Source organism: Marmota monax, unplaced genomic scaffold (assembly GCF_021218885.2).
Source record: "Marmota monax isolate L192 unplaced genomic scaffold, Marmota_monax_Labrador192_F-V1.1 WCK01_AAM20220418_F8-fsc00081, whole genome shotgun sequence".
NCBI lineage: Eukaryota > Metazoa > Chordata > Mammalia > Rodentia > Sciuridae > Marmota > Marmota monax.
Window position 1 is genome coordinate 4,702,480 of NW_026695234.1, and position 25,502 is coordinate 4,727,981.

Consider the following 25,502-nt stretch of genomic DNA (forward strand, 5'->3'; position numbering starts at 1 on the left):
AGAGCGGGAGAGTACATGCTGACCCCTTATATTGAGGAGAAGCCATTCAAATGAGGCAAGGGGTCAGGTTTCAGGGAGCTGAGTCTAGCTAAATGATGTCCACTGTCAGCAGGTTGACTGACATCTGGGTAGGCCACACCCAAGGGCATAGTAAGAGAAGGGGACACACACAAGGCACTTCCATGGAAGATTCTATCCTAAACAGGGCAAGGAGTGATATTACAAAGGAACAGGTGAGCGTAGTTCCACCCATGGGGCTGTAGCAAGACACGCCCCCCCACACGAAAACACAGTCACTAGAACCCTAGAAGGGTGAGGCAGTCTAGCAGCTTGGGTGCCTGACACCACATCTCCCGGCAGGGGAATTAACTCAGTCATGAGGTTGGTCTCCCACACCTTTATTTATTTATTTTTATGCAGTGCTGAGGATTGAACTCAGGGCCTTGCATGTGCTAGGTGAGCGCTCTACCCCTGAGCCACAACCACAGCCCCTTAAAACTTTTCTATTAGGAAAAAAAGTACCATAATTATAGCTTCTTTTTCAGGCATGTGACATGAACTGCATTTATTCACATGTGACATGAACTACATTTAGTCACATTCGCTTTTTCTTTCTTTCTTTCTTTCTTTTGTTGAGGTCTTGCTGCATTGCCCAGGCTAGTCTTCAACCTGGGCTCCAGAGGATCCTTCAGCCTCAGCTTCTGGAGTAGTGGGAGACTACAGGCCTGCTCACACATTAACTTTTTATTATATCTTTGTAAAGTTGGCCTTATTTCTTTGGGATAGCCTCTTATCCTTTCTTTTCCATAATGTTCTTGGGAAAAAAGAATGAGCAAATTAGTAGCTGGGCATGCTGGTACATGCCTGTAATCCCAGCGGCTTGTAAATCTTGAGGATTGCGAATTCAAAGCTAGCCTTAGCAATCTAGGGAGGTCTTAAGCAACTTAATGAGACCCTGTCTCAAAATAAGAAATAAAAAGGGTTTGGGATATGGCTCAGTGGTTAAGCACCTCTGGGTTCAATCCCTGGTACCAAAAAAAAAAAAAAAAAAAAAGAGGAGGAGGAGGGAGAGGAGGGGGAGGAGGAGAAGAAAAAGAAAAGAAGCAGCAGCAGCAAATTAACATTTAGGTTCCTACTAGGTCCTGACTGTAATGTACTTTGGAGTGTTTTCTCATTTAATTCCCGCAGCCATACCCAGACAGGTTATATAGTCCATATTTTACTTAAGAAAACTGAAGGAAGAATACAGAGAAATAACTCAGCATGACTAGCAGCTGAAAGGGGTTGAGGATTGTACCTAAATTGATGCTGCATGAGTCGAAGCCTTGTTAAACTATATCTGGGATGTGTTCAGGCCATAGTCTCTGGCCTCACACATGTGGCCGGCGAACTTCCATACTTTTGAGCTCTGGCTGAGGTGAAATCCAGTCCCTTCCCCTACTCCCAGCTAATTATATCAGCAGTGTGGGAAGCAGGACCTACCACTGCCAACGCACTCCCTTCCTCTCCCTCTAGGTGGAACTCTAAGCACTTCCCATTGGAACCACAGCTCTGCCCAGGTTCTGCCCCTTGTGTCTATTGCTCCTCAACAGCAAACACTCTTAGCAAACAATACTTTGAGTATTTCACTCCCCTAAGCTCAAAGTCCTTAACTCTAAAAAATGTTTACATTAGGGCCAGACACAGTAGCACACACCTGTAATACCAGCTACTTGGGAGGCTGAAGAAGTAGGATCATAAATTCAAGGCCAACTGGGCAACTCAGTGAGATCCTGCCTCAAAATGAAAACTAAAGCACGCTAGGGAATAGCTTGGTAGAGCACCCCAGGATTCAATCCCCAGTAACAGGAAAAAAAAAATCTGTGCTGGCAGAAGAGGGTATAGATCATTGTTAAAGCCCTTGCCTAAAATGCATAAGGCCTTGAGTTTGATACACAGTACTGCCAAAAGAAAAAAAACGGTTTATGCTATAATGGGGAAAAAAATCAAAATATAAAAGTGTTTAGGGCTGGGGGTGTAGCTTGGTGGTACAGCACTTGCCTAGCAAGCATGAGGCACTGGGTTCAATCCCCAGCACTACAAAAAAAGAAAACAGAAAGAAAAAAAGAAGTGTGGAGATAGTGTAAATGATTGTTCTGTAACTAATAGAGCACTTGTTCTATTTTTTAGAATATTTATTTTTTAGTTTTTGGCCGACACAACATCTTTGTATGTGGTGCTGAGGATCAAACCCGGGCCACATGCATGCCAGGTGAGCGCTCTACCGCTTGAGCCACATCCCCAGCCCGTAGCCCCTGGTTTCAATCCGCACTACCTTAAGCAAACAAAATTCCCAGAGATCCACCATCAAGCTGGCACATTTTGTTGACTGTACACACTATCCTAAAACATTGACTACTTTGTTTATAGCCAATAAACCAATATATTTATAGCCAATGTAAATTCAATGCAAACAATTTAAGCTTTCTTTCCCACAAATTTTCATTATAAAACACTCTGACTTTTTAGATCCAGGAGACATATTTCCAGGTACTACCTAGTCTTGCTGCTGGTGACTGTCCCAGGATGGAAGTTTTCTTCTGGCTACCATAAACCTTTTATTTCAGGAATCTCTTGGTCTTGAACTTGGTTTAACAGGTGGAAGCCACTGCTGTGAAGAACCCTTACCTAAATTTTCTGAGCTCTCATCTATATCATCTGTTAAGTCCTCACAACGAACTATGAGGTTGGTTAAGAAACAGGATCACAATCATGGCGTGTGGGCCACACCTGTAATCCCACAGATTTAGGAGGTTGAGGCAGGAGGATTGCAGGTCCGAGACCAGGCTTGTCTCAAAATTTAAAAAGCTAGTGATGTAGCTCAGTGATAAAGCTCCCGTCCCTGGGTTTACTCTACAATACCACCACCAACAACAACAACAACAAAAACCCACCAAAAATGGGAATCACAGATAGTGCCTTTGGTCACTGTTATTATATAGAGGACCCAAGATTAGAATTTATGGTTTACTCAGGGTCTGTTCCTTTGAAAACTATGGCCGTGTTGTTCTCTCTCTTGTCTGACCACAAGATAAAATTTCAAATTGTGCTGAGGTCGCATTAACTTCTTACCGAGTGCTCCTACAAGACTTTGTAATACATACTGTAAGCAACTAGGAAACAATAATTATTACATTAGTATTTCCGTGTGTTGGTAGTGGAAGGCACTCACTAGAAACTGGTTTACTGAATGTAACCAATTTAGAATTGGACATACGATGCCCAGATCTTAAGAGGCGCTGTCCCCGTACAAGGAGCAGATTAATCCGTGTGACTAAGACTACACTCTAGAGACCAAAAGGCTCCTTCGCACCCGAAGGTGGACCAGCTCCACCCTCGGCGCATGCGCAGTGCTCTCTGGCCTGGCCCCGCCCCGTCTTAGCCGGACTCGCGCCTCTGTCCAGGTAGGAGGCGGTATGCTGGGGAAGAGCGTCACCTGAGGGCAGGGCGGGAGGGAGAATCTTCGTTCTTGGGTCCCCATTGTTGGCGAACCCTAACTTTTGATAGAACCCGGAGTTGCTCCTGCGGCTGCCCCTTCCGGGGTGGGGAAAAGTTCCAGGGTCTGGGGGCTGCCGAGACGCTAGCGCGCCCTCTTTATACTGTCAGTCTCTCCTGCTGCTGCACCCGGCCCGGTGGTTCCCAGCCCCGGAGTCGGGTGTCCTAGGTAGCTTGAGGACACTGGAGCTGGGCAGTTGCCGACAGCCCGCCGCTTCTGCCCTCCCCGTCCTCGCCGCTTGGCGCCCCTGCCAGGCCGATCTTCTGACTGCCAGAGCTAGGGGCCTCCGGAGACTACGTGCGGCCGCCGGCTCAGCTCGCGCCCACGCCTTCTGCTCCACTAGCCGCCTTAGCCGAGCGGAAAAGCCGGGATACATTGCCTGCCCGGGAGGCAGGGCGCTCCAGTACCCCACCCCGGAGCTTGGCGGTGCATCTTTCCGCCCACAGACCGCTAAGATCCCCTGCAAATCCCAGCCAGACGGAAGCCCGAACTGACGTTGCAGGGTAATGGGGACCCATCAAGACCTCAGTCCTCCGTGGGGTTTTCTGCGTGACACTGTGGGGCGAACTAGAGGGATTCTTCTGCTTGAAATTCTGCAACTACAGGAGTCCCCTATTATCCATGCTTTTGCTTTTCATTTTGCAGTTAACTGAAGTCAGCCGCAGTGGGAAAATATTAAATGGAAAATTCAGAAAACGATTCATAAGTTTTAAGTTTTTATTCTAGTATATTGTTAGAATTGTTTTATTTTTGTTAATATCTTACTGCATCTAACAAATTAAACTTTATCATAGATATGTCTAAGAAAGAGGGGAGGGAAGTGTCTAGGAATGTATCTCCTGAGGATAAGGGGGGGACTATTGTGTTAGGACACAGTTGGGCTCCATTGTGTGCTAAGCATTGGGTGAGGTCTGCTCTAGAAGGCTTGAAAGTGGGGTTCTTGGGGGTATGTCTGATTGGAGGAGAAGAGAGAGAAAGCAGAAACTAATCTAGCACCTATTGCAGTGCTTGGCAACCAGTAAGCCCTCACTGAACCATTCTGACTGAGGGAGCAGGGGTAGAGAGGGCGGCTCTGTTCATCCTGCCCTTGACTCCCTTGGGTTCCTGCAGACAAAAGTAATTAGGTTGAGCCTTTAATCACAGCTGGTTGCACAGGCAAGCTGACAAGGAAAAGGAGGGAAAGACAGAAATTCTGAGGACACAGGGTGCTGGCTTGGTTCACAGGCATGCCTCCCTCTGGGACCCTCCCACTCCGGCAGTTTGGGACTCAGTAATCTGTTTTCTTGTCTCCCTCAGGACACTGGGTTCCCTAGGAGCCGCCCCAGGCTTAATGATTGTCCAGAAGGCAGCTATAAAGGGAGCCTAGCAGGCTGGGTGGAGGAGGGAACAGAGAAAAACCAACTCAGCAAATCTGAGCACTGAGAGCTACAAGTAGGAGCTGTGATAAGAGGCTGCGTCCTGGCCTGCAGGGACTGCTCTTTTCTACCATGGCACCCCAAAGCTATGGCTATTACCGCACTGTGATCTTCTCAGCCATGTTTGGGGGCTACAGCCTATACTACTTCAACCGCAAGACCTTCTCCTTTGTCATGCCATCATTGGTGGAAGAGATCCCTCTGGACAAGGATGATTTGGGTGAGCCCTGGAAGGACAGGGTGGTGGGCTGGGGACACAAAACCAACAGGGCACATAATTAGTGACAGTGCAACATGTACAGGCTTGTATGGAGTGTGTGTGTGTGTGGGTGTTCTGCACAGCAGGGCTGGGGGCAGTGGGCATGTGCCAGATGAAAGGACTCTGAGGTCTGTGTACATAGTGTGGGTAAAGGTATATGAATGCCTGTAACCCAAATGTGCCTTCAGAGGTACTGTTTGAGTGTTTGGGGGTTCTAAGCAAGGTTTCCACACCTGTGTGGATGCAGAGGCTGCAGCTTGAGTTCTGGCTACTGATACTGAGCACTGGGAAGCTGGCTCAGTGATTTCCTGTGGCCTGGCATGTGGCAAGGTTCTTGACTCTAATCCTGAACCCATCACCCAGTGTTCAGAGGTGGGGCAACACTGCTAGAGGACTTAGGTTAGCATTTGGGTCAGGAGGGAAATCAGGCATATGCAGACCCCTGGGAGGGGAGATGCTTCCTTCTTGTTCCCTGACAGCTGCAGCTAGAACTAACTCTACAAGAGGCTGAGAAGTCATGGGTCAGCCTGGGGCTAGTGATATTGGTTGGGCAGGCAGAAGAGGTAGCAGACACAGCTGTCTCCTTGAGTGTCAAGATCACAGCGCAGTTCCTCCTGTTCCTCTGGGAAAGAACCTGTCTCACCCTGCTGGGCACCTCTATACACCTGACCCCATGCCTTCCTCCATCCCTCCTGTGCCTCTGCTCTGCCCTAACCCCCCAGGTGTCCTGCTCCCTGCTCCCCTCCGCTGCAGGGCTCATCACCAGCAGCCAGTCAGCAGCCTATGCCATCAGCAAGTTTGTGAGTGGGGTGCTGTCCGACCAGATGAGTGCTCGCTGGCTCTTCTCCTCTGGGCTGCTCCTGGTTGGCCTGGTCAACGTAGTCTTTTCCTGGAGCTCCACAGTACCTGTCTTTGCTGCACTCTGGTTCCTTAATGGCCTGGCACAGGGGCTGGGTTGGCCCCCTTGTGGGAAGATCCTACGGAAGGTGAGTGCTTCCACTGAGCCTGTGTGGACTGGCATACAGGATCCTAAAGGGCATATGGGAACACCCCTTCGCCCCTAACCCATGGCAGATTCCTTAGGAGTTCCCAGCCAGCTCCTCTTGCTTGTCAAGATATTTTAGGAGATTGGTGGGATCAGGTGGCAGATGAAGGAATTGGCCCTGCCAAGCAGAAGCACCCTCTCCCTCATCCCTGTAATATGAGCTTCTGGGCCTGCCCCACCTGAGTCCCACCATCAACATGAGCTATAGGTCAGGCACCTATTCTGCCCTCCTCTGCCTCACAGTGGTTTGAGCCATCTCAGTTTGGCACTTGGTGGGCCATCCTGTCAACCAGCATGAACCTGGCTGGAGGGCTGGGCCCTATCCTGGCAACCATCCTCGCCCAGAGCTACAGCTGGCGCAGCACACTGGCCCTGTCTGGGGTACTGTGTGTGGTTGTCTCCTTCCTCTGTCTCCTGCTCATCCACAATGAACCTGCTGATGTTGGCCTCCGTAACCTGGACCCTACCCCCTCCAAGGGCAAGAAGGGTGAGCCTGCACCCACCCAAGCCAACCACTGGGCACCTTTATTCACCATTCACTTGGCAGAACTTTGTGAGGACTAGTCTTAGGCCTCATCCTGTGCTAGCCAATGGAGTAGGGAATGGGTGGCAATGGAGGTTTGGTGGGGAATAACTAAAACTCTGTCCGGAGAGGCAGAGTCAACAGATATGGTAACTCATATTAATTCTGGTACTTCTGCACAACACCACAGCTTTCCCTATCATGGTTAGTATCCTCAGTTTAAGTGGTTTGGGTGCCTTCCTCCATCTGCCACAATCCTCAGTTTCTCTTTCATTTGTTGAGACTTGCAGCGGAGTCAGGGACAGAACAGCAGGGGCTTAAAGGGAATACCATTCACTGATTCTGTGGTGCCCATGGACTCTGCTCCTGTGGCTGGTTAATGAGTGGTGGTGGTGCAGTGGGGGCAAGACAGCAGGAGCAGAGCCTGAGGCCTGGCTTCTTCCCATCTTTAGGCTCCTCGAAGGAGGAGAGTACCCTACAGGAGCTGCTGCTGTCCCCCTATCTGTGGGTGCTCTCCGCTGGCTACCTTGTGGTGTTTGGAGTAAAGACCTGCTGTACAGACTGGGGCCAGTTCTTCCTTATTCAGGAGAAAGGACAGTCCGCCCTTGTGGGTAAGATGAGCGTTGGGATGGGGATGGGCATTCAGGAGCAGGAACCAATGCAGAAGACGGGAAATCTAGGCTCTACTTGCCTTTACCCTCTTTATTCTTTCCCTGAGGCTGGGCACCACTCTGGCAGCTATGGTTGATAACTCCTCAGGGACTCTTTATGTACCCTCTGGGTTAAGCCATTATAGTATAAATGTTTAACCCCTTTCCACCCCTCTTTTTCCACAACTCTCCCTATAGGTAGCTCCTATGTGAGTGCCCTGGAGGTTGGGGGCCTTATAGGCAGCATTGCAGCTGGCTACCTGTCAGACAGGGCAATGGCAAAGGTGAGTGGGCAGAAGGGACAGGAAGAAGGGTCCTTTTGAGTCTTCCCTGTGTGGCCGGGATAGGATGCCCTGGGATACAGGCTGGCTGGCATATGCTGGTTTGGGTTGGGTAAAAATGATTCCAGGTTATCCTTCTCTAGGGATGTGGAGATAAGGCTGAAGGGAAAAGGGTTTTAATTGATGCCAGAGAACTGGAATCTCTTTCAGTCTAGCTATAGGCTTCTCCACTGCTACAGGAAAACTGGGGGCAGGGGTGGACTGGGTGCAGCTTCCCAGCACGTGTCCTGTGCCTGCCCAACGGTGGAGGAAGGGATGGAATTTGGCCTCAGAACATAAATGAGCAAGTCCTAGGGCCTCTCAGAGCTGCCTGAGGCCAAGAACTGTGATGGTATTGCCAAAGAGCTGCCAGCAGAGGCCCTGTTGTGTCAGAGTCCAGGATGGGGGTGCTCTGCCCTGCTTTGAGGGCCTGACATCACTGTGACTGTATCCACAGGCGGGGCTGTCTGTCTACGGGAACCCTCGCCACAGCCTGTTGCTGTTCATGATGGCTGGCATGACAGTGTCAATGTACCTCTTCCGGGTTACAGTGACCAGTGACTCCCCCAAGGTAAATGGGGGGAGAGATGGGTGGAGCCAGGGTACAAGGAGAGAAAGCTCTCTCCCTCTCTCTGGCTCCAGCAGGGGCCAACCCATTCTCTGCTTCTGATTTTCATTTTCAGTTCTGTTTATACCTCAGTTCTCCTCTGTACTTTGGGTCCCCTCCTCCACTCTGGGCCTGGTTTTCTTCTGCTTCTAGGATGTTGCTTTCTGGACTCCGGCTCTCCACCCTCTTGCTGAGCTCACAGGCTTTACAGAGCAGGAGGTGCCTTAAGATATCTGTTTTCTTTTTCTCCTGGTCTGTCTCACCTTTGTCCTGTCCCTCTGCCTTGCCCCTTACCAATCCAGCTTGCATAAATTCTGAAAAAGTCAGCGTTCCAACTTGGAGGGATGACTTCTGTTCCACTTTCCTTTACCCACCTAAGCTCTTAGGTTTGCTTAGTATGGCATCTGTCACTCTGGCTCTGTATTGTCAGTTGTACTGGAGAGTGTGTGAGGAGGGTCACTTACTGACCCTTCATACTGCTTGTTCCTGAGAGTCAAGCATTTTGTCTGTCTTCTGGCAGGGGTGGGCAGGTAGTTAGGCAGCTTTCTGACTCATGCACTCCACTCTACCCTTGCAGATCTGGATCCTGGTGTTGGGAGCTGTTTTTGGTTTCTCCTCTTATGGTCCTATTGCTTTGTTTGGAGTCATAGCCAATGAGAGTGCCCCTCCCAATTTGTGTGGCACCTCTCATGCTATTGTGGGACTCATGGCCAATGGTAAGTGATACCTTCTAGAATATATCTGCCTTGCCCCTGTTGTGCCTTGCACACAGGCCTGCTAGAGACAGGAGGCAGCCCATAGGCTTTTCCCTCCTCTCTGACAGTGGGCGGCTTTCTGGCTGGGCTACCATTCAGCACCATTGCCAAGCACTACAGTTGGAGCACAGCCTTCTGGGTAGCTGAAATGATTTGTACAGCCAGCACAGCTGTGTTCTTCCTGCTCCGAAACATCCGCACCAAGATGGGCCGAGTGCCCAAGAAAGCTGAGTGAAGACTGCAGGCTCTGGAGTACCCTCTCACCTACCGTCTCCCTTTGCACACAGTGGGGTGCAGAAAGGGAGTGTTCCCTCTGGCTAGCACTCAAGCTTTGATGTTCTGTTTCGGCGCCTTCTCTCATTCAGGTGGCACTGGAAGTTATCAGTAGCTAATGAGGTCCCTGTTCCTCATCCTATGCTCTATTTAAAAGATAACCTTTGTTCTTGGACTCCTTAGCTCCTATTTCCTGCTTTCAGAGGAATAGGTAACTCCTGCAGTCGGGGTATGTACTGTACCCTTCTTCTTCTCCTGGGCCCTACCCTACCTATTCCCACCTACCTATTCCCTGAAGCTGCAAGGCACCAATAACCTGTGACTTCTCTGCCCTAAGGCCTCTCAGCAGTGGGCAGTAGCTATTACCAATACCTCAAGTCCCCAGTGGAAGAGAGAAGGCCACCATTCTCATCAACAGCTTGAGTACAGTACAGGGTATGGATGGAAGGAGAAGGTGACTTGTAGATTAAAACTAGATTTGATACTGAAGAGTTAACTCATTCTTTCAAAAGGGCTAATAATAGAAGCTAGAGGTGGTTTTCCTTGGAAAATTACTCATCAGTATGTGCTCTTTCCATCCCAAAGGGAAAGATGTTCATTTCCTTGGAGTGGGAATGCTGAAGCACAGATAGATACCATTAAGCTGATGTGTCTGATGCCTTCAGTTGGAACACTGTGTAATTTAATAATCATTTTAGAGATGAAGCTGGTGGTTCAGGCAGGCTATATACCTTGATGGAGGGGTCAGTATGACAGTGTTTCACTGATAGTTCTGGGACTAGAATTAGGGCTCATGATTCAAGGTGTTGTATTCAACATGTTTTAATTTCTGCCGAAATATAGTATTTCAACTTCCCAGAATTCCTTTACCATTTCTGTCTCCTTTCGCCCTTCCCACAAGACCAAGGACAGCAAACACTGGATCAAAGGAATGTTTTATTATAGCATTCATGGGCCTACCTCCTCCATAAATAAATCTGTACAGAGTTGGGAAGTAGGACCATGACATCTACAGAAAGGAAGAAAGCATACTATTAAAGCTCAGGGATCAGGACAAGATATCAGTATCCTTCCATTTTCAAGTACACTAACAAGGCTGCTGGGATCTCCAATGGAGTGGAAACAATAGAACCCATGCTGCACGATCTCTCAGAATTTGGGAGTCCACTGTAGATTTAATTTATGACCCAGGTCCAAAAGTCCCAGCTTTCTCTGCCACTTCCAAAGCTAGCTTCAGGTTCTGGTCAAACAGCTCACACCTAGGTCAGACCCAGGAAACGCAAATAAGAAAACACTGTGAAGCTCTTTCCCCACTTCAAATATAGAAGCAGAATCAGTGAAAACTCCACCTGCAGGACATGAACCCAAGGAAAACTTGGATTTTCAAAAGGCTAGTTACTGTTGTCTTATTTAAAAGTAATATTCTGCTATACTTCAAAAGACTTTGGGTAGAGCACAAGGCTTTGACCAGTATCTGGCGAGTGAGGCCACTTACCTGATGGGCATTTCCAGGGAGTAGAATGGATTCTTGAGTGCAAAATCTGAGTAAATTTCATAAATTTTTCGAAGAAGAGAATCTATTCCAGCTTGCCTAGGATCTGCCAGCACCACAAACTTGATCCCTGGAGAGAAACCAGGAATGGTTACCCAAGGGTAGAGAACATAGCAATCATCATTCTGTATTTTTACAGCACTTTCAATTTTATAAACTACTGTCACAAGCCCATTTTATGGTTGTTGCCACAAAAAGCAGAAAAGGCAAAATTGTGCATCTATAGAAGGGACCAGAGAATGTGACTTTATTATGTCACCAGGTAAATGAGAGACCAAGATTTGAGGTCAAGTTCTGCCACTTCCTTCCAGTCTTGGAATCCTTCTAGAGAAACAGTGTCATGCGGAGGACAAACTGTATTAAGTAAGTGAAGGAAAGGCATGATCCAAAGACCATTTTCATTTGATTTTTATATTTCATTTTGGAACAATACACCTTCCAAAATGGGTGTAACATGACATTCAGGTGATTTATCTGAACCAGAGCTGAGCATGCCAGATGATGTAAACAAAATAAGCCTCAGATTACATATTGGCTTTGGATTCTCAAAACTAATACATAGATGTATGTGTACCACTGTCCCCAGAAAACTGAACACCACCCTTATCCTTGCTTACCAAAGCTGTCTTTGATCAATCCCTTGGCCCTGCCTGTCCCATCTATCCGACTGGACTATCTGGAGACACATACCTGTTAGTGTCTGGAAGCAGTGCAGTTTGAAAGTGTCTGTCTCCAGCATCTCAATGCCTGAGCTTCCCTGTTCGGGAGACAGCTGGGAGCCAATGGCAAAAAGCCTATATGCAAAGGAGGCAAAGTTGGGAATTCCCCCAAGGCTGTGAGGGAGGCGTGCTTCTCAAACTTTATCTGCTGAGGAGTTCACTTTACAGCTCAGGAGAAGTGCCTGGCAGCAGTGTCAAAATTTCTTTTAAGTTAATTTGTCTTCTGCGAATATTTTATTGTTTCCTTGCTCACACTGGGGACTTAACCCCAGGGGTGCTCTCCACTGAACAACACTCCCAGTCCTTTTTTATTTTTGAGACAGGATATCACCAAGTTGCTGAGGCTGGTCTGGAACCTGCAATCTTCTTGCCTCAGCCTCCCTAGCAGCATGGTGCACACAAGCATGTGCATTCATGCCCAACTTACATTACATATTGTACTATAAACACTTACATTGAAAACTGGGGGTAAAAGAAACACTGGGGAATATGTACATACTTGCTTAGCTGGTGGGTAGGCCCAAGTCAGCTCATTTCATACAGCTGAGAGCAAGATTTTTAAAGGTAATTTAATTCAATTGCCTTACAGATGAGGAAACAAGGCTTACAAAAGAGAAACTGACTTAGGCAAGATCACATCACTATATTACTAAAACCTAGACATACTGGATCAGTTTCCTTTCCATAACACAAGAACCTGTGACTTATGAGGAGGAGGTATAGAAAGATTAGCACTGCTGCCCAGAAGTGCCCACAGAACCACACACCAGCCAGTGTACAGCTAGATGCAGGCCAACCCACTAGGAAGGGTTGAGGTAACTTACGAGTGGAACATGGAGGCCAGCATAAGCTTCTCATTGGAGGTGAGGCGGGGCCGACCGAACCGAATGGACACCGGGTAATTAGCAGGGTTACCCAGATACTCCAGCACCTCTTTCCCGTCGCCCATGAACTTGCCGTTCACGTCTATGCCATTGATGGCCAGCACTGCGTGGCCCACTGCAGAGTTGAGGCTAAACGTCAGCGAAGCTCCAAGCCAGGGATCCCACCAGGGCCCAGGCGCACCCCAAACCCCATCCCGTATCTCCACACCTGCCCATTTCCGGAGAACCGGGCCCCGCCCCCCAGCCCGCGACTAGCCCACCCCGGATGCCATCGCGCTGTCCGAAGGCAACCAGCACACGTTCATCATGTAGCTTGAGCAGCAGATCCAGCGGGTAACTGAACGTTTTCTCAGCCTCAGCCCGTGGCGCGTAGCTATCCAACTGGTAAATGAGGCCACCAGCTTTATTCACCACATACACGCTAAAAATCGCCATTGCAGCCTCTGCCTCTTAAAAATTGGGTCCGGTTACGAAGTCCCGCCCCGGAACTGCCGTCACAGCACCTGCCCCGGCCAGCACCAGCTTTCTCCTCCTAACCCCCAGCTTGCTACTTGCGGCGCTTGCGCACTCGGGGCTACACGCCTGGGCCTAGCAGTACTGCTGTGCTTCTCGGTGTCTGGATAGCACTTTGCTTCATAATTAGTGGCAGTCCAACAAGCAAGGGGCAGTATCTAGACTGCGCGGCTCAGGCACTGGCGTTCATTTCCCTCATCCCGCCTTTGGCGAGAGGGCAAGAGCGCCGCCACAGGATTTCTTCGCCGTGGCCCCGCCCCTCGCCCCGGAAGTAGTCGCGACGGGCGGAGGTTTCTGGGCCTGTTGGTGAGCAGAGCTTCCTTTTTGTCCGACATCTTGACGAGGCTCCAGTGGCTGTTGCTGCTCTCCAAGCTTAGTGATGGTGAGCTTCGCGGGTGTGAGGGCGGCGAGGTTCTGTGAGGCGGGCGGTGCTGGGACGAAGTGAAGGTGACACTGGGCGGTAGGACTTCTTGCATTACGGGGCTGGGCTTCAGTGCGGGCGCAGGGATTGCTTGCCCCATGTGCTCTGGTTGGAGCAGCGCTGCGAGGTGGGGTGCATTTAGTCGGAGAGCATGGGACTGCCTTAAACCTGCTTGCTTTTCCCCTGCAGCCGCCCAAGGATGACAAGAAGAAGAAAGACGCCGGAAAGTCGGCTAAGAAAGACAAGGACCCAGTGAACAAATCTGGGGGCAAAGCCAAAAAGAAGGTAGGAGTGAACCCTTATTGGGGGCGCCCTCCGTGGCATGCTAGTGGTAAACATAACCTATACTTTCTTTTGTTCATGGTACTGGAGATTGAACCCAGGGCTTACTGCAAGCTGGAGAACCCCTCTTCCACTGAGTCACATCCCCAGTCCTAATAAATGACTAGTGTACCAAGTGGTTTTCTCGGGTTGTGGGTTTTAGAGCCACGTTAATTATGTTTCCATCGTAATTTTTTAAAATTTATTTTTTAGCTGTAGATGGACACAATTTCTTTATTTTTATGTGGTGCTGAGGATTGAACCCAGTGCCTCGCATGTGTGAGGCAAGCACTCTACCGCTGAGCTATAGCTCCAGCCTCCCATCGCCATTTTAAAAAGTTTTTAGACTAGTAAACGTGTATAAAGGGTTTACTCTATTGACTAGTACACGTTGCTTTTTAACATCCTTTGCCCATATTCCACCCCCCCCCCCATATGTGTCTTATTTTTTGCAATCTGCACCTTCATGATGTTAACGGTGGAAGAGATTTCTCTGATCTCTGACGCATGTTGCTGCAAAGGGATAGGTGCTTCTGCCAGAATTTAACTAGTTTTTCTATTTGTCTTTGTGAGCAGAAGTGGTCCAAAGGCAAAGTTCGGGACAAGCTCAACAATCTAGTCTTGTTTGACAAAGCTACTTATGACAAACTCTGTAAGGAAGTTCCCAACTATAAGCTTATTACCCCAGCTGTGGTCTCTGAGAGACTGAAGATTCGAGGTTCCCTGGCCAGGGCAGCCCTTCAGGAGCTCCTCAGTAAAGGTGAGGGATGTGTTTGTAATGGTATGCTTTTAATGGTTGAGTTGTCTTCATGTTAGCCATCTTAAATGCTTTTACTGGAAAAGCAGTTGGAATTAAGGGCAGGAGGAGGCATTAAAATAATAATAATTATAATCAAAGCCATAAGCATTGGCTTTTATTATTATTTTTTTTAATGCTGTGGATCCTATTAATATTATTACTACTTTGGTACTGGGGATTGAACACAGTAGCACTGAATTACATCCCTGGCCCTTTTTATTTTTTTGAGACAGAGTCTCACTAGATTGGTGAGGCTGCCTTTGAACTTGTGGTTCTCCTGCCTCAGCCTCCCATGTAGCTGGAATTAAATGCATGTGTCCCTGTGGCCTGATTCACAATTTAAAAAAAAAGATTCTTGTTAAGAAGACTTTAGAGTAAAGTCATTTTTATCGATGCATTAAGTTGAATGGTAGATTTGAGTGTCGTAATTTTACTTATGGTATGGTATGATAACAAATTAATTATATAGTACATATGGAAGGGGGTGGGGGTATCAGGGATTGAATACCCAGGGGCACTTAACCACTGAGCCACATACCCAGCCCTCATTTATTTTAATTCTTGCTCAGTTGCTGAGGCTGGCTTCAAATCATCTTGCCTCAGCCTCCTAACTAGCTGGAGTTACAGGCATGCGCCACTGGGTTCACCACCTTCTCCCTTTTCATGGTGCTAGAGATTGAATCAGTCTATTGCCTTGCTACCCCACCTCCTCAGAAACAATGGTAAAATTAAGCTATCTTTCCTTCCTAGGACTTATCAAACTGGTTTCAAAGCATAGAGCTCAAGTAATTTATACCAGAAATACCAAGGGTGGAGATGCCCCAGCTGCTGGTGAAGATGCATGAACAGGTAAGCAGGAACACAGGGTTTTGTGGCAAAGGAAGTATACATTCCGTTTCCTTTACAAGGCTCTGATTCTGATTTCTCTTAACTTTTTTCTTTTTACAGGTCCAATCAACTGTACATTTGAAAAAATAAAACTTTATTAAAACAAATGAATGGGTATGTCTGTTTTCTAGGAAAGGATTTGGTGGAGGGAATGAAATACTGTGATGAACCTTATGGTGATTGAAGAGTATCTTGAAATTAGCTTTTTTCCTTTTGTTTGTTCCTTACTGCAGCTTCAGTTTTGAATTGATGCCTGAAGGAAGTGAAGGGATACCAGTATGAAGGGTGATAATCTCCAAAGGGGTGGTTAGAGTCATAAGCATTGGATCCATACCTAGACTGCCAGCGGCGTCCATTGTTCCAGACTCTGCCAAAAGAGGGCAGCCATCCAGCACTGGTGCTGGAGCTATGATCAAAATTGGCCCCAACTCTATCTGGGGGCAGTTTCTTCAGTTTCTGTTTTTCCTCTGCAATGATAGGAAATAATTTTGAGTGTGAAGATTTATCAAGAATCTTATGCACTCCGTGAATTAGTTTACTCACTTTCTTTAAGAAATTCTTCATAGGAAGGTCCTATTTGTTGGTTCCCAGGGCTGTGTTCCTCATCTGGGATCATCCAGGGAGGTGTAGCACCTGAAAAAAGAAAACTCAGAAATTTTTGACAGAAACTGAAGTACCTTTTTAAAAAAATCTTCATGCTTTTAGGGAACATGCCCTAACTGTTAGCTCACATAATTAACAACTAGAAATGTTCAAAAATCAGAATTCTGGAGTCCTAAAGGTCCTAGGCTGATTTAAAGTGACATGCCTTAGGTGGAATACACTTAAAAATAGCTCCACCCTCTCATTGCCAGAGCAGAGGATTGAGTCAAGGCCTAGAGCAGGTTACACAAGAGCTCTACACTAAGTTATACCCCCAGTTCCCCACTCCTGCTTTTGCTACACTTGAGACAGGGTTCTCCCCAAGTTGCCCATTCTAGCCTTCAAACTTGTGAATCTCCGGAGTACCTAGGATTACTGGTAGACACCATCGTGGCCAGCTTTTCATATGCCTCTGTTGGGTCTTTTTCTCCTTTTTTTTTTTTTTGGTGCAATTAGAAATTGCTTTACAAACATTGAGCTATGCCCCCCCCCCCGACCTTATTTTTATGTAGACACTCATGCTTTATCTTAATAAATTCTTCAAAAAGGATGTGGGAGGCTATGGCTCAGTGGTAGAGTGCTTGCCTGGCATATGTGAGGCACTGGGTTCAATCCTCAGCACTACATAAAAATAAAGGTTCAACTCCCAGTACCAAAAATTAAATAACTGCCTCGTTTTAGAAAAACTTCCCAGGACCTTACCTGAGTGAATGTTACCAACTCCAGGTGTATCCTGTAGTGGAAATGGAAAAAAGGAAATCCTAGATAAGAAAGCAAAGAGATAGATAATAGGATACTCCTAGCTAGAGACAAAGGAGGTAGATACAACCCCCGCTAAATTGTGCACTCCGGTGATGTTAAACCTGAAAAGTGAGAAGTCACTGGAGTAGTCCTGGCTTGAAGAGGCTTAGGGTTGTGTGTGTGTTGTGCATGAGTTGTTTTTTTTTGGGGGGGGGGAGGATGGTTGGGGATTTAACCTAGGGGTATTCTGCTACTGAGCTACATTCCTAGCCCCCCCACTACTACTTTTTCTTTTTTTTTTTTTTGGTACCGGGGATTGAACTAGGGCACTTGGCCACTGAGCCATATCCCCAGCCCTATTTTTTTGTATTTTATTTAGAGACAGGGTCTCACTACATTGCTTAGTGCCTTGCCATTGCTGAAGCTGGCTTTGAACTCACTACCCTCCTGTCTCAGCCTCCCTAGTCACTGGGATTTCAGGAATGTGCCACCGCACCTGGAACCGACCCCCTCACCCCTGCTTTTTTTCTAAATATTTTTTTAGTTGTAGATGGACATAATACATTTTTTTTTCTTTTTTTAATGTGATGCTGAGGATTGAACCCAGTACCTCCCAGTACCTTGTTGAACACAGTACCTTTTTCAGTTGCTGGGATTATAGGCACAGCAAGATTAATGGTTCTAATGGTAGATGAGTCCAAAAGTGGCATACCTACCACATGCAAAAACCCTGGGCCTCACAGCACACATGTATTACAGATTACATTTGAGGGTCTGTGTGGTACTACATCCATTAATAGAAGAGGCTGGTTCAAATATGCCTGTGAAAAAGTGATGTGAACTAAGGGGTAGAGGAGGGGAAGTCTTAACTAGGTGAGTAGGGGAGGAAAAACAATGGCAGGTGTGGAAGCAGCTCCAGCACAGTTGGGATGCAGGTGATGCAGTGGTTTGGGGGAGGGGAGTACTGCAAAGGGAGTAGAAATTATCCCAAGGGTGAACTGAGGCAGATGTAAAATTGATGGACTAAGGGACAAATTGGAGATGAAAAGAGGGCAAGGATCTGTGTTTACTTGAGTGAAAATACAGTAGAGCAGTAGGGGTTACCTTCAGATGCTTGTGGGATACTGATGTATGAATGGCCTGTACTGAGATGAAACACTAGGGGTTAGCATTTCTTTGGCAATGATGGCAACAGGTGTGGATAAGATCATTCTGAAAGGTGAGAAAAGAGATCTAAGGACACAGAACTAAGAAACAGTGTAATAAAAGGGAAAAGCCTACAAAACAGATGCAAATGGGCCCAGGAGAATAGGCAGAAAAGAAGGCTGTCCTGGGATCTGAGTGGGCATTGGCAGGCTTGTTCGTTGTACCTGATGGCCAATGAATGTCAGAGGCTGTCCTGCTTCCATCCAGTCAAGGTCTGGAACTGGTGGCTGGTCCAAGTATGAGGGTTGCTGTGAGCTGGAAGCTACTTGGCTGAAAGACAAACAGGCTCAGGCTGGCAGATGAGGTCCTTGAGCCACAAGGATGGCAAAGATTAGATCTGTTCCCATTTCCCAGCCAAAAGATTATAGATTGCTCTAAGACGTCTAATACTCAAAAGAGATTCCCAATAATCTTACCTGTTTCTCCCTTTCCAGCTTCCAAGTGCTGAGGAGCTCTCTTCTGGGTCTGGCTCTGCCTGAGGCTGAGTTTGATTCAGGAAAAATAAATGTGTCTAAGGTGCTTAAGAGCCTGCCTAGGCCATGCCCCCATGCTCTAATCCCCAGTATCATGAAGGGTACTGCCCAAATTGCAAACTCCCTCCCAGCCCTGCCCACATCTTCTCCGACTAGACCTGCCCCCTGGTGGACAGGTAAGGAATTCAAGCCAAGCAGATGTGGAATGAAGTCCTTGAGTTGTCTTAGAAGATCTGATTGTTGAAATGCTGGACCTGAGAAAGTGAGGGATCAGTGGATTTGGATTGGATACTGCTCTGGATCCTCCGAGGGAAACCAACCTCTAAGACAGATCTGACCACCTCCTGCCGGCTCTGCTCCACCTCACGAATTTGAGCTGCCATCTGTGGGAGACAGGCTACTTAGACAGGTTTAGGATCATGGGGGAATCCTTCAGAGGTCCTTTAACTTACCTCTTTGATCACTTCATCCTCTTTTTCCTCATAGGAATCCAAACTTTTCACCATGGATTTCTTGAATCTAAAAATAAGGGGAACAACATACACAAAAGGACATATCAGCCCAGAACTCCAGCCCCTACCAGTTGTGGGGATATATAATTTATTTATTTTTTAAAATATTTTTTTAGTTGTAGATGTACATAGTATCTTTACTTACTATGTGGTGCTGAGGATGGAACCCAGGGCCTCACACGAGAGGCAGGCGCTCTACCACTGAGCTACAGCCCCAGCCCCATATTTATATATTTTTTTAAACTTTTATTTGTTTATTGATTGATGGTACTGGGCATTGAACCCAAGGTACTGTGCATAATAGGAAAGTGCTCTACTACTGGGCCACATCCCTATCCCTTTTTATTTTTATTTATTTATTGTACTGGAGATTGAATGCAGGGGTTCTCTACCACTGAGCTACACCCAGCCCTTTTTATTTTTTGAGATGGAGGGAGGTCTCAGTAGGTTGTTGAGACTGGCCTCCAACTTGCTATCTTGCAATGGTCTCCAGAGTTGCTTGGAATAACAGGCAACCACACCATTTTTTCCCCCACTTTTGGTACTGGGTATTGAACCAGGGGCACTTAACCACTGAGCCACAACTCCACCCATTTTTTGTATTTTATTTAGAGACAGTTTAGAGAGTTGCTTAGGGCCTCACTAACTTGCTGACGCTGGCTCTGAACTCACAATCCTCCTGCCTCAGCCTCCTGAGCCACTGGGATTATAGGCATGTGCCATCACACCCAGCTTATTTAAAAATTTTGAGACAGTATCTTGCTAAGTAGCATGAGGCCTTGCCAAATTGCTGGGGCTGGCTTTGAACTCCCAATCCTGCTGCCTTGGGCTCCTGGGTTGCTGGTATTACAGACGTGCACCACCATACCTAATAACACCTGGCTATTTTTGAGACAGGTTTCACTAAGTTGCCTAGGCTGACCTTCAACTTGCCATCTTCCTACTACAGTCTCCCAAGTAGGATTAAAAAAATTTTTTTTTTTTTTTAGCTGTGTTGTTTTCAGTACTGGGAGACCTAGGGGTATTCTAGCACTGAGCTACACCCCCAGCCCCCTTTATTTTGAGATGATCTCACTAAGTTGCTGAAGCTGGTCCCAACCTGTGATCCTCCTGCCTTAGCCACCTGTATCATTAGGATTACAGGCATGTGCCACCACACCTCACAATTTTTGAGAATTTTCAAATTCAAAAACAAAAGAAAGTACAATAAACACCCCTACATCTCTCACCCAGATTCACTGTTAACATTTTGCCATACAGCTCTGCCTTTGTTTTTTTTTTTCCTTGATACCAGGGATTGAACCCAGGGATGTTTAACCTGGGTTTAACCTCTTATCCACATTTTGAGACTGGGTCTCACTAAATTGAGGCTGGCTTTGAACTTGCAACTCTCCTGCCTCAGCCTCCCCAGCCATTGAGATTACAGGTCTGTGCCATCATGCCTGGCTTTGGCTCCACTTCTTTTACACACACCCAAATACCCTTCTTTTCTTTTTTTAAAAAATTTTTTCATTTATTCTTTTTGGTTATACATGACAGTAGAATGTATTTTGACATATTATACATACATGGAACGTAACTTCCCATTCTTGTGGTTGTACATGATGTGTAGTTACACTGGTCATGTATTCATACATGTATAGCAAAGTTATGTCTGATTCAGTCTACTGTCTTTCCTATTTCCATCCCTCTCCATTCTCTTCATTTCCCTTTGTCTAATCCAATGAACTTCTATTTTTCCCCACTCCTCCTTAAGCATCTGCCTATCAGCCTTTGGTTTTTTGATACCCTTCTTTTCTGCCAAAACAAAAAATAGGTTTAGATATGACTCTTAACCCTAAATATTTCAGGATGCATCTCTAAGAACAGGAACATTCTTTTGAACCACATACCATTACTCCACTTAAGAAAATCAATTATTCTTTTGGATGTTCAAATTGTCCCATATTTGGCTAGTAAGTATAGAAATATATTCATAGTTCCCCACCATTTCAAAAATATGCTTTATAACTTCTCCTAACTCTAAAACCCCAAGACTGAGTGAAAGGTCAAATATGGAATTTGGCTACCATAAAAACAAGAACAAAAAGCTCTCACTTATCTAGGTCTCTCTAGTCCTCCTGTTTCCCTCTGTGGTTAACTCAGAGGTACTCTACCAAATGAACTACACAACCTACACCACCCCTTTAAAAAACTTTTTAAATTAATTTATTTATTATCAATATATATATTTTTGGTACTGGGGATTGAACTCAAGGGCGCTTTACCACTGATATTCCCAGCCCTTTGTGTCTTTTATTTTGAGACAGGGTCTTGCTAAGTTGCCCAGGCTGTTCTCAAACTTGTGATCCTCCTGCCTCAGCTTCCGAAGTTGCTGGGATTATAGGTATGCAACTATCATACACATCTGCAGTTGTTTTTTCCTATAACACACAAAAAAATTTCACAGTAATATCAAGACCACTATCAACAGTGCCCTGGCATTCTAGCATTTATCCATAAAGGCAATGTGTTTAACCAGTGCTTAGCAGAGTCTTGGCTGAAGGGCTTGTATGACTCTCCTAGTATATGAGAGAATGAGAAGTCTAAGAAACTATAATGAGGCCATCTCCCACTTGCCATCTTATCTTCCCTGAAAGGTTGGATGATGAGACAGTTTTTCATTGAGTTCTAGACTCTAATGAGGCATGGGGCTTTCTGAACCACTCTGAGATTACAGCTGATTATAAAACCACTTAGCTCGGGTGGAATGTGCTTAACATGCACAATGTCCTGGGTTCAATTCCCAGCTCCAAAAAAGTAAATAAACCACTTTTAAAAATTTGTCACTATCAGGTTGTGGTTCAGTGGTAGAGTGCTTGCCTAGTATGTGTAAGGCACTGGGTTTGATTCTCAACACTGCATATAAATAAATAAAATAAAGGTCCATTGACAACTAAAAAAAAAAAAAAAAAACTCACTATAAACAAACTTTTAAAATAAAACAAAAAAGTGGGTATAGTGGTGTACCCCTGTAATCCTGGCTACTTGGGAGGCTGAAGCAGGACCACTGCAAGTTCAAGGCCAGTTTGGGTAATTTATTGAGACTCTGTCTCAAAAAAAGGGCTAGGGATGTAGCTCAGTGGTAGAATGCTTGCCTAGCAGTCACAAGACCCAGGATTCGATTCCCAGTACCACAAAAATAAGAATAAAAAGCTCTCACTTATCTACAGTCTAGACTTGGCAACAGTATGTTCCACAACTCACACTGCAGCTGTCTATCCTTTGTTTCAACGTGGTACTTTTTATTTTATTTTTTATATTTATTTTCAGTTTTCAGTGGACACAACATCTTTATTTTATTTTATTTGGTGCTGAGGATCGAACCCAGTGCCCCGCGCATGTCAGGCGAGCCCGTTACCGCTTGAGCCACATCTCCAGCCCAAAACGTGGTACTTTTTAGTGTGTGGGACAAGGACCTAGGAAGCTGACATATGTAAATAATAAATTGCCAAATCTATACATGGCTATTTGTATCTTTATCAATCAAATTAGTTAAGCCTTGGCCTTGCCTTGTGGTGTGTGTGACTCTGAAAATTTATAAGGTTCCAAAATTGAAACTTATTTTAAAAAGTTTATATAGACACTTTGTTTATACTCCTGTTACCGCTACACTGTTCCATGGACCCACTAGAGGTAATCAGTTTTGTTGGTTTATTAATTATTCTTTTTGAAAAAATAAGCAAATACTTAATGAGGGGGATATGTTCTGAGAATTGGGCCATTAGGCAATTTTGTTGATGTGCAAGTTTCATAGGGTATACTTATACAAACTAAAATAGTAACGAGGCATTAGGCAATATACTCTTATGGGACCATCTTTGTAGATGTGGTCTATTGATGGAAATGTTATATGGTGCATGACAATATGTATTTTTATTTTCTTTCTTATATAAAAGAAACATAATATAGGATTTTTAAAATAAAAATTTAAAAAGGACTGGGGATGTAGTTCTGTGTTGCAATGCCCCTGGATTCAATCCCCAGTACCACAAAACAAAACAAAACAAAACAGCAAAAAATCTACATAATATATACATTCATTTATATCCTGCTTTATTCACTTAAAATATTCTGGAATTCTGGAAATCATTCCATGTTAGTTCAAAGAGTACATCCAAGTAATTCTCAATTTCAACTTTCTACCCAACTACCTTTTATTTACTTATCAAAAATCACATAAATTCAGGTCAGGGTGTGAGAAGTAAGTGCTTTTTCTCTGCAGTTTCCTACCTCCTCCCAATTTGAACCACAGATCTGAGGATAAGGTAGTAGGATCCAGGCATTTCTTATGGTCCCCTTATTATTCTCCATAGTGTCAACATAAGAATAAGGAGGTTTTTCTATAAACTCTTGACTCTGACATCCCCTTAGGTCCCACACCTCATAATCTTGGCATGGTCCCAATTAAAAGTTTACTTTCCCAAAGCAGTTCAGGGCTCCCTCCCTCTGAACTGACCATCTTCCTGCATACCAGTTTCTCAGGGCACTCCATAATATAGAAAATAGAGTCTAAAATTATTCAAAGTAGGCACTGGGTGGGCCCTAGTTATTGCACACAATGAATAGCCTCTTCCATTCCTAAAGAATTTTAGTATTCTCTGTGCCCCACATTTATGGAGTTGATTATAGTCAATTTTTATTTTATACTCTCTATTTGCTAACTCCCATCCTCCAACTAGATTTTTTTTTTTTGGTACTGGGGATTGAACTTGGCACTCAACCACTGAGCGACATCCTCAGCCCCAATTTCGTATTTTATTTAAAGACAGGTTCTCACTGAGATGCTTAGTGCCTTGACTTTGCTAAGGCTGGCTTTGAACTCCCGATCCTCCTGTCTCAGCCTCCCAAGCCACTGGGATCACACCCATGCACTACCATATTGGCTTTTTTTTCTTCCTTCAAGAGATGGGGTCTATCTATATTACCCAGCCTGGTCTCAAACTTCTGGGCCCAAGTGATCCTCTGGCCTCAGGCTCTTGAGTAGCTGAGACCACAGGTGTTCACTACTGTGGCCATCACATTTTTCTGTGTTCACTTACAGTAATAAGTGCTATGAAGACAGCACATGCTTGTGCAATCCTTGCTGAACTTTCCAATATAAAATGCTCAAATCCAGATCCAGAACACAGATTCAGAGATCTTAACTCTGTTATTTCATCTCATAACCAGTGACTTATGTGCAAGTGACTTACCGTGCATAATCCTGTGGGGAGATCAGAAACTTCTCTTTCATCTGGACTTCAGCCTTGTTCTCCCACCAGAATTTGTTAGTTGCTTTCTTGTGCTCTGGGCTGAGAATGGATAGGATGGTTAATCTCAAGTATAGATTATAAAATAGTATTATGGTATCTAAGCATTAGGTAAGGACTCAAATTGCATCTGGTTTCTGCCTTGGGCAAGGCAGAGAGAGGAATATTATTACCACTCTTCAAGACCTTCAGTCTCCTTTCCCCCCAATAAAGTTGTGAAGTGATGGGCGGTGAGCACGCTGGATTTCCCAGCTAGACCACCCACATTATTGGCATCATGACAGCCATTAGAACCCTCTCTATTCCCAAGGTTGGTTATACCTGTGACTCAATCTACCTACCCCGATCAAATCACAAAGTGTCCTTCCTCTTCCCGACCTACACACGTATACATATATGCCAGAAAAGGCGCCCAGCCTGGCTCTCACCTGGCCAGATGCTCCAGCAGACCCCCATGCAGCACTGTCAGGTTTCCGTGGCTCAGGTGTTTCTGCACCTCACAGCTGCAACACAGGCACCAGCAACAGCGGTCGTGCTCGGGCACGTAACGCTCCACCTGAGCCCCGCGGACGGCCTTCCGGGCGGCCTCCACCTAAGGAGAACAGGCCAGGTAGGACCCCGAGGAAGACGCCCAAATCGCAGCCCCTCGGCCCTCGCGGCAGTGGCCCTCATCCCTCCAGCTCCACATCCGCACCTGGGGCAGGAGACGCTCCAAAGCTGCCTTCAGCTGTCGCTGGTGCTTGCGGCTGTAGACGTGTCCGCGACCACAGAAGAAGGTTTGGCGGCACAGAGGGCAGCGCTGCGGTGGCGCCATGGGCCCAGGACCTGGGAACTCCTAGGATCTCGAAGGATCTTGAAGCAGATCCTTCGCCATTCGCTGACCTCCGACCCTTGACCTCTCGGGGCGGGACGAACCCAGAGGCTCCTGAGACCTCTAGCGGCCGGCAAGCGCCACTGCAAATCGTGCTGCGGTTGCGCAGACTGTTCTTCCCGCAGTGCAACCTAGCGGAGTCAACACAACATCCCCAGATGCGGTGAGGCCAATGAAAGAGCCCCCACTACTGTGCGGCCAATGAAAGAGCCTAGCACCACCGTGCAGGTGCGCGGGAAAGAATGCACGCCAGTTAGGACCACAGACGACATTCATTTCGAACCAAA

General features: G+C 46.2%; 4 protein-coding genes across 6 annotated transcripts; 2 read left to right on the forward strand and 2 right to left on the reverse strand.

Annotated features, from left to right (window-relative positions):
• The first annotated feature begins 3,395 nt into the window (after nt 1-3,395).
• Slc37a4 (solute carrier family 37 member 4) lies at nt 3,396-9,871 on the forward strand. 3 transcript variants are annotated; one of them, XM_046438806.2, is made up of 9 exons: nt 3,396-3,443; nt 4,832-5,170; nt 5,963-6,195; nt 6,498-6,741; nt 7,230-7,388; nt 7,626-7,711; nt 8,205-8,318; nt 8,932-9,070; nt 9,178-9,871. In XM_046438806.2, the coding sequence occupies exons 2-9, from the start codon at nt 5,023-5,025 to the stop codon at nt 9,342-9,344; spliced, it is 1,290 nt and encodes a 429-aa protein (XP_046294762.1). In that variant the 5' UTR covers nt 3,396-3,443; nt 4,832-5,022; the 3' UTR covers nt 9,345-9,871. The 3 variants fall into 3 exon arrangements, with proteins under 3 accessions (XP_046294762.1, XP_046294761.1, XP_046294763.1); XM_046438805.2 differs by lacking the exon at nt 3,396-3,443 and adding an exon at nt 3,517-4,038; XM_046438807.2 differs by lacking the exon at nt 3,396-3,443 and having other exon boundaries at nt 5,028-5,170; nt 5,932-6,195.
• A 429-nt stretch (nt 9,872-10,300) lies between these two features.
• Nucleotides 10,301-13,187, reverse strand: Trappc4 (trafficking protein particle complex subunit 4). Its single transcript, XM_046438812.2, has 5 exons — nt 12,798-13,187; nt 12,478-12,652; nt 11,625-11,728; nt 10,878-11,004; nt 10,301-10,641 (listed from the first exon to the last, which is right to left on the reverse strand). The coding sequence occupies exons 1-5, from the start codon at nt 12,970-12,972 to the stop codon at nt 10,563-10,565; spliced, it is 660 nt and encodes a 219-aa protein (XP_046294768.1). The 5' UTR covers nt 12,973-13,187; the 3' UTR covers nt 10,301-10,562.
• Nucleotides 13,188-13,275: 88 nt separating this feature from the next.
• On the forward strand, nt 13,276-15,590 carry Rps25 (ribosomal protein S25). The gene is made up of 5 exons (XM_046438813.2): nt 13,276-13,432; nt 13,661-13,756; nt 14,369-14,552; nt 15,342-15,440; nt 15,540-15,590. The coding sequence occupies exons 1-4, from the start codon at nt 13,430-13,432 to the stop codon at nt 15,434-15,436; spliced, it is 378 nt and encodes a 125-aa protein (XP_046294769.1). The 5' UTR covers nt 13,276-13,429; the 3' UTR covers nt 15,437-15,440; nt 15,540-15,590.
• Nucleotides 15,553-25,251, reverse strand: Cenatac (centrosomal AT-AC splicing factor). Its single transcript, XM_046438809.2, has 11 exons — nt 25,039-25,251; nt 24,773-24,936; nt 24,288-24,386; nt 18,994-19,060; nt 18,862-18,924; nt 18,485-18,549; nt 18,233-18,338; nt 16,824-16,854; nt 16,023-16,112; nt 15,814-15,946; nt 15,553-15,732 (listed from the first exon to the last, which is right to left on the reverse strand). Exons 1-11 carry the CDS (start codon nt 25,156-25,158, stop codon nt 15,678-15,680), a joined length of 993 nt encoding a protein of 330 aa, XP_046294765.1. The 5' UTR covers nt 25,159-25,251; the 3' UTR covers nt 15,553-15,677.
• Between the last annotated feature and the right edge of the window lie 251 nt (nt 25,252-25,502).

Coding starts and splice junctions, on each gene's coding strand:
- Slc37a4 (XM_046438806.2), top strand. CDS start 5,023: ATGGCACCCCAAAGCTATGGCTATTACCGCACTGTGATCTTCTCAGCC. Junction 6,742..7,229: donor CCCCTCCAAGGGCAAGAAGG/GTGAGCCTGCAC, acceptor TCCCATCTTTAG/GCTCCTCGAAGGAGGAGAGT. Junction 7,712..8,204: donor CAGACAGGGCAATGGCAAAG/GTGAGTGGGCAG, acceptor CTGTATCCACAG/GCGGGGCTGTCTGTCTACGG.
- Trappc4 (XM_046438812.2), bottom strand. CDS start 12,972: ATGGCGATTTTTAGCGTGTATGTGGTGAATAAAGCTGGTGGCCTCATT. Junction 12,653..12,797: donor ACAGCGCGATGGCATCCGGG/GTGGGCTAGTCG, acceptor TCAACTCTGCAG/TGGGCCACGCAGTGCTGGCC. Junction 11,729..12,477: donor CTGGCCTCCATGTTCCACTC/GTAAGTTACCTC, acceptor CTTTGCATATAG/GCTTTTTGCCATTGGCTCCC.
- Rps25 (XM_046438813.2), top strand. Junction 13,757..14,368: donor GGGGCAAAGCCAAAAAGAAG/GTAGGAGTGAAC, acceptor CTTTGTGAGCAG/AAGTGGTCCAAAGGCAAAGT. Junction 14,553..15,341: donor TCAGGAGCTCCTCAGTAAAG/GTGAGGGATGTG, acceptor TTTCCTTCCTAG/GACTTATCAAACTGGTTTCA.
- Cenatac (XM_046438809.2), bottom strand. CDS start 25,158: ATGGCGCCACCGCAGCGCTGCCCTCTGTGCCGCCAAACCTTCTTCTGT. Junction 18,339..18,484: donor AGCTGGAAAGGGAGAAACAG/GTAAGATTATTG, acceptor TTTGTCTTTCAG/CCAAGTAGCTTCCAGCTCAC. Junction 15,733..15,813: donor GGACGCCGCTGGCAGTCTAG/GTATGGATCCAA, acceptor CACTTCCTTCAG/GCATCAATTCAAAACTGAAG.